General features: G+C 47.4%; 1 protein-coding gene across 1 annotated transcript in view; it reads left to right on the top strand.

Moving 5' to 3' along the window:
* Nucleotides 1-14,323, top strand: part of LOC144892331 (uncharacterized) — a 37,862-nt gene extending 23,539 nt beyond the window's left edge. The window contains exons 3-4 of the mRNA XM_078778326.1: nucleotides 1,381-1,491; nucleotides 12,111-14,323. Of these exons, the coding sequence (XP_078634452.1) occupies nucleotides 1,381-1,491; nucleotides 12,111-12,967 (968 nt within the window). The 3' untranslated portion in view covers nucleotides 12,968-14,323. The remainder of the gene's footprint in view (nucleotides 1-1,380; nucleotides 1,492-12,110) is intronic.
* The last annotated feature ends 411 nt before the right edge of the window (nucleotides 14,324-14,734 follow it).

The following is a 14,734-nucleotide window of genomic DNA, read 5'->3' as shown; positions in this document are numbered from 1 at the left end:
GAAATCCTGGCAGTGTCCATATGTTTATACCTCTCCCACCCCCCCCTTCACATGCCTCCCCCCCTTCACATGCCTCCCCCCCTTCACATGCCTCCCCCCCAAAGCCCTCTCCCTCCCACAGATCTCTCGATGTCTCCATGTCTCTCGGTCCCTGCTCTCAAATGTTGTGTTTGTGTCCTTCCCCCTCTCTCCCCATCTTGTCTACCGCTCCCGATGTTATTTGTTTTATGTGTCTGTTTGTCTTTCTGTGTGATTAATGTTCGCTCTTTCACGAGCCTCGATCTTGTATACAAAAAAAAAAAAAAAAAAAAAAAAAAAGTGGAAGGAATGTATGGAGACAAAAGGTCTGAGGGTGAATATCGGAAAAACGAAGGTGATAGCAAGTGGTAAAGCATCTGGTGAGGTGGAAAGAACTGGAAAGTGGCCGTGTGCTGTGTGCAGGAAGGGTGTCGGAGTGAATTCCATTCAAAGTGCAATGTACGCTGAGTGGGTTCATCAAAAATGTAGTTGGTTGAGAGGGTCATTAACCAGTGTGGCAGCTACATTCAAATGTAAGGTGTGCACAGAGGGAGCTGCAGATGGAGGAAATGTTGAGTTGGATCTTGGAGATGGCGTGAAGCTGGAAGGTGTGAAAACATTTTGTTACCTCGGAGACATGCTGAATGGAGAAGGTGGATCAGACTCGGCAACGGTTGCTCGAGTGAGATGTGCATGGAAGAAGTTTCGGGAACTGAGTGGCATGCTGACGAGGAGGGGAGTGTCGTTGAAGCTGAAGGGAAACGTGTATGCTGCATGTGTGAGAAGTGTAATGATATATGGGAGCGAGAGATGAGTAATGAACGTAGAGCAGCAATGAAGGCTGGAAAGGGTGGAAATCCGAATGGTTCGGTGGTTGTGTGGAGTATCGTTGAGAGAGAGGAAGACAAATGATGGATTGTGAAGGATTATGGGAATAGAGCCTGTGATGGATTCTGTGAAGAGAAACAGTTTGAGATGGTTTGGTCATGTGTTGAGGAAGGATGAAAGTGACTGGTTGAGAAGAGTGATGGAAATGAATGTAGAAGGAAGTAGGGGATGGGGAAGACCGAGAAAGACTTGGCTAAAGATGGTCAATGAAGAAGTGCCGGCAAGGGGGTTAACAAGGGGAGATGCAGAAAATAGGGCAAGATGGAGAAGATTGTCATGGGGACCGCAAGGCTAACCCCCGCTCTTCCAGGGAAAATGGTCTTAAAATGCCTGTTGTTTGTTTTGTTGTAAGTAAGACCTAAAATCAATGATTTAAATGCAATATATATATTTATTTAGTTATTTTAAGACCGTGGAACCAGCTATGCACGTAACACAACACTACCTGCATTTAATAAAAGTTACCTTTTCCAGATTTATTTGTGAAAGTGGAAGTGAAAACTGAGCACGATATTGATGTTCACCTGGATCGACGCGAACCCAAAGATGCTGAAGCTTCTTTCTTCAAGAACCATCCCCATGAAGGTTTCTGTCAATGTCTATGCATTTTGATTTGAAGAGTTTGATGATTAACTCGGGTTTTAAGAAACATAGGGGGTTATCTCCATAATTTGAGTTCTGAGAGAACTTCCTCACCTTCTAAAACCCGCAAATGGAGATAACGAATGGGAGAACGCCTGTATGCATGTTTGTCGGTGCACAATTTCTGGGGAAAAATTTTAACGAGTCACCTCACCTTAAATAAAATGCACATACCCCTGGCGCTCACCTGATATAATAAACAGTATACTGCACCGACTAAGGGTATTTTGAACCAATTTCAATGGTTGCAAGAAGACAAGGCAGCATGTCCAATCATACTAACATAATCATGAGACTTTAAACAAATAAAGAAAAAATACCTATTTTGGGGGGGCAACCACCCCTCTCCCAACCCCATATACCTCCTGAGACCTTCAACAAACATTGGTACATCATGGGTGGTTAAGGTTGTGGTGAAGTTTCATCGGAATTGTATGTGTATTTACTGAGAATAAAGCAAATACCTATTTTGGGGGGAAACCCCCACCCCGTAGACCCCCAAAGGGGCAGTTTTTTTTTTAATGCCATGAAAAAACTTTGGTACAGCACGGGTGGTGAAGGTTGTGGTCAAGTTTCATCAAAAATATTTGTGTCATTTTAGAGAAGAAAGCCAATACCTATTTTAGTGGGTCAAACTTGGATCCACTTTGACCCCGGGTAAACCCCCTAAGACCCCAATTTTTTTTTAATGCCATGAACAAACTTTAGTCACAACACAACAAATATAATTTGTGCTAAATTTGGTCGCAATCCCATTCGCGGTTTCGCAGAAGAAGCTTCAGGTTTTTATGGATGGAGTGACTGACTGACTGACTGATGGACTGACGGACTGACTGATGAGCCATCTCATAAGCTCCCATGAACTTCGTTCCAGGTCAGGTAAAAAAAAAAAAGAGCAATGCGACTGTGTCACCAATATGTCTCCGCATGTCTTGGGTAGATGCCCTCGTTCGCTGTCCTAAAAATAAACAAGTTTGATTTAAATCCCATCAGCTGTTTACAAGTATCCCATTTTCACCAGACAGGACAGGTTTCACATCGATTGGTGAAGCGGTTTCGGAGAAGGGATTTTGTTTAAATATCAGCTTTCAAGCTAATGCTGCCATACCACGTAACATATGACCTTAAAAATGCACACTCTGCATATGTATGGGTGGGGTATCATGTTTTTGTGAATTTTTGTGTTGATCCGATAAGGTTTGTTTTTCTATCCAAGATGGCTGCCAAACCACATCACCTACGATGTCATCAATTTCAAATTAAATGCAACAATGGTGTTATTTCTAAAATGATATTTCTGAATGATATTTATTCCTATTAATCCTATTTAATATTCCTATTTAATCATTCAACTACATAATATATTCAATCTAAATTCAAATGATCTAAATTCAATGATAATAATTCATCTAAATGCATAAATGATATTTAATAAATGATATTGATTGTGTTACGGTTTTTAGAACCTTCACTTTGTAAAATAACAATTCTTGTAAATATCCCCCTTTGGAAAGGTTGCACCCGAGCTAGGCCATGTACAACACGTAGGACACCATAGATTGTTCTTTAGTTATTTCATTAGTATGTGTTTCAGGTAAGGATCTGTTTCCAATAGTTTGACTCTGCATTGTATTAATCAAATAACATAGGCCCCTTCAATTATCCCCAATCTCTCGCTCTCTCCAAAGTGCCAGTAGCCGTATTGCAGCGTTCGCTGCCTTTTTGGTTTGTTTGCTGGCCCCAAGCCACCATTACGCACGTGGTCATAGTGGGAGAAAAAAGGGAGGAGCGACCAGGAACCTAGGCGTGGCCCCATCAACGCGTCACCAGGGGAGGTAACAATGAACCCTCGTGACCAATCCGGGCCGAGGCATGTTCACGGGTAGGCGGAGCAAAGCGGACGCGGCTTGATACGCGAAGCTTGCAATAAAAGCGCGAGCGCAAAGCCTTTTCATGCAGAGTAGACGGAGAGGATTCGGGAGATGAACGAGAGAGCAGATGCGGGGGAGATCGGCAGATGCAAGAGAACAGCGCAGAGGCAGCAAACATAAGAACATTGCGCAGAGGATCGTTTGGGACGATCGTTGTCAATACGAACTGCCGTGGTTTTGAGAGCATTCGGCACGCTGTACGTACGCGCATTCCAGCCCCACGCGTTTGTAAGGTCCAGTCGCGCGTTAAGCTGCCAGCCGTCCTTCACCCACGGACACGGAGCCTGGACCATCCCCTCGCCTGGAACCATCTGCCTGGACGTTCCTCCCCTACCAGCTACCTTTCGTGTGAGTCTGTTTGTATTGTCAGGGGCGTGTTATATAAGAGTGTCTAAGGTTGCCCAATGTCCTTTTGTTTCCTCTTCTTGTATATTCCCTTCTTTCGTTTCCTCTTTTACGTAGTTAACAAATCTATTTGTTCTTCCTTCACCCTTCTTATTCTTGGCTTCCTCTCGTCCGATCGTTTTTGTCTTTTCCCCATTGAGTACCTGTGGCACAATTTGGCCAACCGCTTTAAATCGGGTTTAGTCCTTTTGTTAACGGCCTGAGTCGTAGCTTGCTTCGTTCGGCGTGTCCATTACAGCCGCGGCTCGGGCGGGTCTCATTTCCTCGCTTACCGGAAGGCGCTGGTAATTCGGTAATCGGAACAATTGGCCTACCGCCCTATTCAGCGCTGACCGGAAGTGACGTCATAGCTCCAGGACCAGAGACGGCCAGCTTAATAGATGAGGGGATTAACCCCCCCCCCCCTCGGTAATGGGAGCGCCGTACTCTGAGATCCGTAACAATATTTATATACATAAAATGATATTTCGATGATATTTCTAAAATTTTGCATCAATGGTGTATAATAATTGTTTAATATTTTCCTTCAATCCAATATGGCTGCAACACCATGTGACCTATGATGTCATAAATTTAATATTTCAACACAAATTGGTCAAAGATCATGTGCATACTCAAAACTCTGATACCTATAGTATGATTATCATGGAATAACCCAAACTTTTGCACATTACTGTATGTATTGTTACGGTCCGCGGTTAAGGATGGTATGTTTGCCGAGCGGAGGCTCCGCGACCGAACAGTTGTTCCCCGACTAAACCCGATCCACCCAAACGTTGGCCGTATCGCGCCACAGATATTCAATGGGGAAAAGACTAAGACGACAAATGCAAAGAGGAAGAAGAAGAAGAAGACGTACAGAAGAGTAACGGGGTTTATTATTATTTACACACACATAAGCAAAAAGAGCAGTCACGGGTATTTACAGCGGACATGAAAAAGCAGGTAACACAGTGCAAATTACTAGCTTATACTGACTTAGTTTACTACCCAGGACAGCACGAACAGAACAAACTCACGTACGCAAATGGATGGAAGGGTAGGAATCGTTTGGAGGGATGAGCAGGTGGAATCACAGGGCACAGCGAGCAGGTCCACTCCAGGCGGGAAGCGAGGAGCCGGCAGCTCCTTGTATTCGGCTTTACAGCGCACGCCGGCAGCTCCTTGTATTCGGCTTTACAGCGCACGCCGGCAGGGTCACTCGGCGGGTTGAAACGGGGCTGGTTGAAGCGGCTCTTTGTCAAAGGCTTTTCGTATCTCTCACGCAACTCCGGTGCAACTCTGAACTCTCTCCCGGTGGACTGCCAACTCTCTTACGCACCTGGACTCATCTGCCGTATCTCTCGTGTAGCTTGTCCCAGCGATCGTCGCACCCTTCTCTCATACCTTCAGCGTGGGTCTGACATGCCCCCCTCGGTTTCGGTACCGCCCTCCCCCCCGTGCTCTGTTTCTTGACCTTGTATGGTAATCCCACGGGCTTGTCTCCTTATTTGGGCATGGCACCGACGGTACGCCCCTCGTGGCGAGCCACGGGCTTGTTTCCTTATTTGGGCATGGGGCTGAACAGCCCCGCCCTTCGTGGTGCGCCCTGGGCTTGCCTCTCCCTGGCGACCCCGCCCCTCCTGTTCAAACAGAGCACGGAGCACATATTCACTATAGCAGCGAAATGAGAGGGCGTGCACCCCACGCTTGTGAACTGCTTTACCCACAGATGGAGAGTTTGGCTGGGAAATGGAATTATTGAAGGGGAGCTATTCTTAATTGATTCGGTGCAATGGAGTGTCATTCTAATGGAAGACAAGGCCTTACTCTAAAACACATAATAAGATAAAAGCTACTGAACAAGGGTTTTATCGTGTCCTTCAATGTGATGTTTCATGGAATAACTACCGGGATGCCCTTTTTACCTTTACACAACTCTGGAGGCAGGAGGGGCCATATCCAACCAATGTTACACAACAATTTACCACTACAATACACACAATCAAAAAAATACAATCCTCATATCCGCAACACTGCACCCTCCTCCTCTTAGGCACGGCCCGGGCCTACAACTTTTATTTAGTATGACACGTAGGTGTAGTTCCCTCTATTTTTAACCTGACCCTGAGTGCGACAGTTTTAAAACATAGATATATGTGTCCCGCTGCTCCATTGCACCCTGCCTAACAGACTCACACCCACAGTTAACCGAATTGCGGAATGGTCTTCAAACTATACACTGACGGTGGGGAGCATTATTTACAGTGATGCTATTTTATTTACAAAACGCAACCCAGGACCTGTGATTGTTCTTTCTGGGGGGGGGAGACAGTCTGCTCTGCATCGACGCACCATTAAAGCACCCAAAACGCACCAATACACCCTCAAGCACCAATCGGTGCAGTCACCACAGTTCATCAATGTTCAATAATAAAAATAAAATCAACAACCCCTAACCCTGCAGGTGGTCTCTTGCTCTTCGGCTCCCTCTGCTGGCTATTATTATTTCTTCCAGTTGTTGTCTTTTTCCTTTGCTGGCGGCCTATTTGCAATGAAATGCACCTAACGTGTCCGTTTTTTATTTTATTTATGGCCCACAGGGGGCCGACTACGTGTGGTTCACCTGTGGGGCATCGGTGCCCTGTGGCCAAGGTCCGCCAACAAGATTTCTGGCCCTCATGGCCGGTTCCAGCAGAGGGGCTATGCCCCAACCCACGGGGTCCATAAGTGGTGCTCGACCACAGACATGTGGTCCATAATGTGGTGCATGGATGCAGACAGCTGGTTCTGGGAGTTCTGGGCGCACAATGGAGGAATCACGCATGCTCCCCTCGGCGCCCAATGGCGCACAGGTCATGTGGGAGACAAAAGGGGGAAGACAGATGAGCGAGGGGTAAGGTCACAAGGGTACACATCAATAAGGCAATGCAAGGTGAAATGCGTATGGAGGGCGAAGTGAGAAAGCTCGTCCCTACCGTACGTCACCCCCCTGTCACCTACACTACCCTTGCGCTTACCCCATATGTACAAAAATCTACACATTTACAAATTCGTCGCTACTGTCACGTCGCTAATTTACAATTTTAAAATGCATGTTGTTGTTGTTGTGTTGTCACGTCTCCCCATATTTCTTCTGCACCAAATTCGTCACCACAATCCCTCTAACCAAAATTTGCCATCACCCAATTCGTCATCAATCCTCATAAGGAGGAAGAGATGGAACAACAAAGCACAATGTCACACCCATGTCATGATGCGTCTCACAATCCAAAACATTTGCATCATAAAAATAATAAAAACAACCTGGCATGGTGTGGAGGTACGTCACCTCAGGTGAGTGGATGCAGATGGTGCGAGGAGACTTCAATCCTAACTATCCTCTAAATGACTTTAACACACTTTACACTACCCAGGGTCTTTCCCTGCCAATCCATTGGCCAACTTACACTATGGGTTCTAAAAACCAATTCCCATTGACCAAACTGTGGTGCTTCTCAATTTGGGGTCTCACTCCCCCGATTCATCTCCCGGTGCCCTTGCACAATTTCTGGGCTGAGACGTGTAGCTCTCCCAGCAGGTCTACCCACCTGCACACCTCCACCACTGTAGTTGCCACCCGAGCTTACCTAGCTCCTCACCCTAACCTAACTAACTGGGGAAGGCCCCTCCTGGCTCTGTCACCCCTTGGTGCCCTCTGGCACTGGGCTACCCGGGTCCGTCCTCCGGATCCTCGGGCCCCATCCACAACTACCGGCTCCCAGAGCCCACCTGCGGCCTCACCTGGCCGACATCCTCACAGTGGTGGAGTGCCCAAACCAACTACCCACACTAACAGGCTACACGCCCAGCCATTTCCACAACACTAATGCACCCATCCAATCACCATTCTTCCACCCGCACCACAGATGCCAATATCCAACCACAATTTACCTATACCCTCTACCTAACACTTACACTACCCTCCCCGGGTATTCGTGATGGGGGTCCATCCTTCCCCCATTCACACCTTCGCACCATCCACTCCACTCCATAGTTTCCACCATACTCACTCCACGACCATCCATTCCAATACTCCATTTATTCCACACTCCATGTCTTCCACACAACCATTTATTCCATACACCTGTTGGTGCACACCTGTGCACTCACACCTGGTGCCACCTGCACCCTCCTTCCTTCCTGGACCATTTGGTCAACACAACACACCTCACTATCACCATCACTCAAACACTGCTCCACACACCTGTTCAGTTGCACACCTGTGCAATCACACCTGTTCCTTACACACTTTTCAATCCTCAAACACACGGCATCATCTCATCTAACTACTCCCCTCTGAAACTTGCGCTTCCCAGTCGCCCCTTTAAACTATTGGGCCCCCACGTCATTATTATCCACTCTAATCTACCTGCGTCCCCACTACAGGTATCAGTGTCACTAACTAACCTTAACGTTACCTAATGTCATCTTCGCTAGATCCCTATCGTTATCCAAACCCACCCGGGCTAGTTTTCACTGCCATAAACCCCATAAGTCTAGTGCTCCTTTGCCCCCCGGTGTGAGGGATGACAGAGTTGCCATCCCACCACATGGGGCATCTCCCACTATCAATTTGGCTCATCCAATTTCAACCAATCAAAAATTTGCCAATCACTCTGCCAATTCTACCCACTATTCTAAATTTCGTATCAAATCACTATCACTATTATCATCATCACAGTCCGCTATATCCTAGCCTCGGTGCGTCATGACATCATTAAACTCGGCTTCGTAAAGCCGAGCAATGAATTCGGGTGGTTTGGTCGCCTGCAGGTTGAATCCGTCCGGCTTTCGGTTCAAGGGAGGTGGTTTGGTCTGGCCGAGATTCCACGCACCATCTCGGTGCGGTACCTTGCGGTCCCGGGCCCGATGGCTCAATCTCCCCCGGTCGGAACCCCGTCCCCACGAGGGGGCACCGTTCCGCTTCCTCCCACTCGCCCTTGAACCGGACCGGTCGCCTCACCCGCCAAGGCCCGGACTCGACCGTGCGGGGCGGGGCCAAGCCCGAATCTGCAACGACGCTTCGAAGAGAAACGACGCAGCTTCGATCCGCGCCAGGCCTCGCATCCAACAAAGCACACCGCGCCCCGAGTGCTCGCATCGGCTATCCGTCGCCCTAACCGCTAACCCGGTTACCGTCGATGCTTCACCTGCATGCTCACACGCATACGCTACCCCTTTCACCCTCACCAAGCTCGGTGCTCCAACGCCATCCGTACATTCCACCAATGCTCTCCCTGTTACACACCACACCTCTCGCGCACACTCGCCGTTCGCACACCTCGGTCCACACTTATCCTCCGTTACGTCCTCCGTAACACTCACCATGGGCGTGCACTCTGGCATCCACCCACTAACGCGCTCACATGGGCTCTCCCACACTCGCGCAACCACCAACTCAGGTGTGCTTCCTCGCACACGTTCCTCCACCACCTTACTCTCCGTGTCACACTCACCCTCGCACGTACACTCCGTATTGCTCTCACTCCCTGTGTCACACTCCGTACACACCGACGTGCATTCTCGCTCGCACTCGGTTTCACTCCCACACTTTATAACACACCCACTCGCCGAGGCACACTTTTTCCTCCCACGCGTGCCATTTCCACTCACACGGGACCCTTCACCAACGCCCGGATGCTTCCTCGATCCCAAGCGCGCGAAAATTATTTTGTCGCCAAACATCCTCTTACAAAATCTCCCCGCACAACACACAGCACGTCTCACCTTCGGGGTTCTTCTTCCTCCCTGCACCAAAACCTGCAAACTCTTTATTTGGTTAGTGAGCACATCATTATGAGTTGAGCACCGACCTTGTACATATTCCATCACCTCCTCCTGCCGCGAGTGGTTTTCTAAGTCCCCGGTCTCTTCAATTTCAATGCCCACTTCCACTTTTTCTTTACTCACCTCGACGACCGTTGGCTTTAATAAAATTCCCTCTACCTCATCGGTCGCCGGCTTTTCCAAACCCCGTGTCGCGATTTCTACCCCCGTCATTGTACCCGCGCTTTTCTCCGCTTCGTTCAACCAGCGCTTCTCGACCCGCGTTACCTCATCGTGCACCCCTGGGACCCTCTCGCCCAACTTGCGGTCTCTGTCCCTCTGCTCCCTTTCCTCCCTATCGGCCCTCATTCCATTCGTTGTTGCTTCAATTTGCTGACTCTGAGCATCCAATTCATCCCTCATTCGCTCACTATCAGCCCTCATTCTGTTTTCCATTCGTTCCATACTGTCGTTTTCTTTCTGCATTTCCACCCTGAATTGGGCCATGAAGGCTTGCATTTGGGCCGCGCTCATTGGTTCCGCGGCCGTGGCCCCCTCAACCACGTGCGCGAGAGCGCCATTTTGTGCGCCTGATACCCCCTCAACCACATCCTCCATATACATTTCCCCGAGGTCCTGGGTCGATTCTACCTCGTCTATCTGTATCTCTCCCACCGGCATCCCGTCGCCTTGACCAGCCATGGCGCGATTTCAAAATTCGGGTTTTTCTTTAAAAACAAAACAATTTCCAGCAGCTTGTAATTTTGAGTGCGTTAAGCGCACTTCGGGTCCGATCCCATACTTCTGACACCAATTGTTACGCCAATAGTACAATTGGTGTTCCAAAATTTGGGCTAAATAAATTTAGTTCCAGGTCCGAATCCGACATTCCTGACACCAATTGTTACGCCAATAGTACAATTGGTGTTCCAAAATTTGGGCGAAATAAATTTAGTCCCAGGTTCGAATCCCAACTCCTGACACCAATTGTTACGGTCTGCGGTTAAGGATGGTATGTTTGCCGAGCGGAGGCTCCGCGACCGAACAGTTGTTCCCCGACTAAACCCGATTCACCCAAACGTTGGCCGTATCGCGCCACAGATATTCAATGGGGAAAAGACTAAGACGACGAATGCAAAGAGGAAGAAGAAGAAGAAGAAGACATACAGAAGAGTAACGGGGTTTATTATTATTTACACACACATAAGCAAAAAGAGCAGTCATGGGTATTTACAGCGGACATGAAAAAGCAGGTAACACAGTGCAAATTACTCGCTTATACTGACTTAGTTTACTACCCAGGACAGCACGAACAGAACAAACTCACGTACGCAAATGGATGGAAGGGTAGGAATCGTTTGGAGGGATGAGCAGGTGGAATCACAGGGCACAGCGAGCAGGTCCACTCCGGGCGGGAAGCGAGGAGCCGGCAGCTCCTTGTATTCGGCTTTACAGCGCACGCCGGCAGCTCCTTGTATTCGGCTTTACAGCGCACGCCGGCAGGGTCACTCGGCGGGTTGAAACGGGGCTGGTTGAAGCGGCTCTTTGTCAAAGGCTTTTCGTATCTCTCACGCAACTCCGGTGCAACTCTGAACTCTCTCCCGGTGGACTGCCAACTCTCTTACGCACCTGGACTCATCTGCCGTATCTCTCGTGTAGCTTGTCCCAGCGATCGTCGCACCCTTCTCTCATACCTTCAGCGCGGGTCTGACACGCCCCCATCGGTTTCAGTACCGCCCTCCCCCTCGTGCTCGGTTTCGTGACCTTGTATGGTAATCCCACGGGCTTGTCTCCTTATTTGGGCATGGCGCCGATGGTACGCCCCTCGTGGCGAGCCATGGGCTTGTTTCCTTATTTGGGCATGGGGCTGAACAGCCCCGCCCTTCGTGGCGCGCCCTGGGCTTGCTTCTCCCTGGCGACCCCGCCCCTCCTGTTCAAACAGAGCACGGAGCACATATTCACTATAGCAGCAAAATGAGAGGGCGTGCACCCCACGCTTGTGAACTGCTTTACCCACAGATGGAGAGTTTGGCTGGGAAATGGAATTATTGAAGGGGAGCTATTCTTAATTGATTCGGTGCAATGGAGTGTCATTCTAATGGAAGACAAGGCCTTACTCTAAAACACATAATAAGATATAAGCTACTGAACAAGGGTTTTATCGTGTCCTTCAATGTGGTGTTTCATGGAATAACTACCGGGACGCCCTTTTTACCTTTACACTACTCTGGAGGCAGGAGGGGCCATATCCAACCAATGTTACACAACAATTTACCACTACAATACACACAATCAAAAAACATACAATCCTCATATCCGCAACAGTATACAACAATGTACTTTTCTGCAGTGGAACAAATACTCTGTACATGTTTGGGCATATTTGTCTGGTCATTAGAATCTCACTTTTTTACAGATCATGTGATGTTGTATTTACAGGTGAATCCACTGAATCTACAAGGGCGACTGCACCAACTTTAATGAACGGTGCAGACGCACACCCGCAGGACTCAGCAAATGAAACAAACAAGCGGACTCTTTACAAACAAGACAAAATGAATATGGAAATGTTTGCACAGAATAATTTTCACAAGACTCACAAAAGAAAGAAAGCTGAACATCAACACAAATGCACAAATTGTGGAAAATCTTTCAGTCGCCCAGACAACTTGAAAACGCACATGAGAATTCACAGCGGAGAATGCCCATACAAATGCAAGGTTTGTGGAAAATCTTTTCGAGCATGGGCGAGCCTTCGAAGTCACTTGATAATTCACAATGGAGAATGGGCATACAAATGCTCAAGTTGTGGAAAATCTTTCAATCAATCATCCAACCGTAAAACACACATGGCAATTCACAATGACGAGCGCCCGCATAAATGCACAAGTTGTGGAAAATCTTTTAATCTGGCATCCCACCTTAAGAGGCACATGGCAATTCACAATGGCGAGCGCCCGCATAAATGCACAAATTGTGGAAAATCTTTTAATCAATCATCCATCCTTAAAACACACATGAGAATTCACAGTGGAGAACGCCCATACAAATGCACAAATTGTGGAAAATCTTTTAAACAATCATCCATCCTTAAAACACACATGAGAATTCACAGTGGAGAACGCCCATACGAATGCACAAATTGTGGAAAATCTTTTAATCAGCCATCTACCCTGAAACAACACATGAGAATTCACAGTGGAGAATCCCCAAACACATGCACAAGTTGTGGAAAATCTTTTAATCATTCATCCAACCTTAAAAGGCACATGATGATTCACAATAGACGTTCCTGAATAACGATCCTTTACCGAAAAAGGAGGGGGACATTATGAGTTCTGTGAGAACTTCCTCACCTTCTAAAACCCGCAAATGGAGATAAAAACGAACGAGAGAACACCTGTATGCATGCATGTATGTGCACAATTTCTTGAAAAAATTTTAACGAGTCATCTCACCTTAAATAAAATGCACATGACAATTCAAAATGGAGAACGCCTGGAGAAACGCACAATTTGTGGAAAGTCTCTCATTCATCTATCCAACCTTAAAATACACATGGGAATACACAATGAGAGATTGGGGCACTGGAGCATTAGCCACAGGGTACAGCACGAGTGCAGAAAGGGGGGATAAGCCTTGAAGGAGGGGATGGGGTTAGTATTTTGTTTATTTCTTTTAACAAATTAGATACACAAATACCACATAAACACACACAGACACAATGGAGGTGGATATTTTGAGACCTGTTTGGTCTCTGTTCCATCTCTCGAAGCCCACCGTGTGGAGATACCAACCAACAACAACAATTTACACACAAACATACATGCATATACGGGCACACAAATATATACACACACACACATACACACACACACACACACACACACACACACACTCACGGAGGTGGATACTTTGAGAGCTGGGAAGGTTAGACCTTCTGAAACCCAAATTATGGAGATGATAACCAACAATAACATTCATACAAATGCACAGTTTGAGCAAATCATTCACTTATTTGTGCGACATCGAAAGAGATTTAAAAATTCACAATTGAAAACATCCATGGAAATGTACATTGTGTGAAATACTTTTTATCCGGTTCCACTCTCAGGAATAGCCAGAAAATGACATCTGTCCAACCTCATGAATGAACTTTCAAACTTGTCTCCCTTCGTGAAAACCTGATGGTGCCTTGTTGGTCTTTCTCAGGAGTATAGTCCTCTGCTATCGCTCTCTTCAAATGACACCACAGCCGCTTCCGCTCTTCAGAGATCATGGAATCCATCATCACAGTTGATATGAAATTTCTCCTTTCCTCCAACTACCTCATCTCAAATCACCAATTTGGTTTCAGACCAGGTCACTCCACCTTGGACAAGATGCTTCTACTCTCCAAACAATGGATGGACGCCCTCAACATCAGACATGAGATCAGGGATGTTCCCCAAGACTAGTCATGTGTTCATTTTAACTGAGGAAATGTGAAATTTTAACTTAGGAAATGTGCAAATTTAACAAAGGAAATGTGCAATTTTAACTTAAGAAATGTGCAATTTTAGCTTTGGAAATGAGTTTTGTCGATGCACATATGCGGGATCGGACCGGTTCCGCTCGCCCGGAGACGGATTCCAGACGAGTCCAGTCGAATTCAGTTCTCAAGTAGCAGGTTTATTTTTCAATCAACACAGCTGTGGTGAATCATTACGACGACCTATAACTCAATCGCTCGTGGCCTCGCATGAAAACTGTAAATGAAAAACTTGCTGCGCATGGATATATGAAACCAACGGTCAGATACGAGCAAAGCAATAATGCTTGATCTGTCTTTCATTTACCATCTGGCCCGCGAGAGAGAAACCAAGACAAAGGCCACACTTCCAAGCACACCACAACCACATTTCCAAGCTGGCCTCCAAAGCCAGTCGCCGACTGGGCATCCTCCGTCGTGCGAAGTCCTTCCTTGGCGCACCTGAGCTCCTCACCACATACAAGGCTTTCATCCGCAGCTCAATGGAGTACTGCTCTCCCCTCTGGGCTGGTGCTCCTGCCTCACACCTAGC

The sequence above is a fragment of the Myxine glutinosa genome, chromosome 5 (genome assembly GCF_964187855.1).
Source record: "Myxine glutinosa chromosome 5, kmMyxGlut1.1, whole genome shotgun sequence".
NCBI classification, from domain to species: Eukaryota; Metazoa; Chordata; class Myxini; order Myxiniformes; family Myxinidae; genus Myxine; species Myxine glutinosa.
This window is presented reverse-complemented; position numbering and strand designations above follow the sequence as displayed.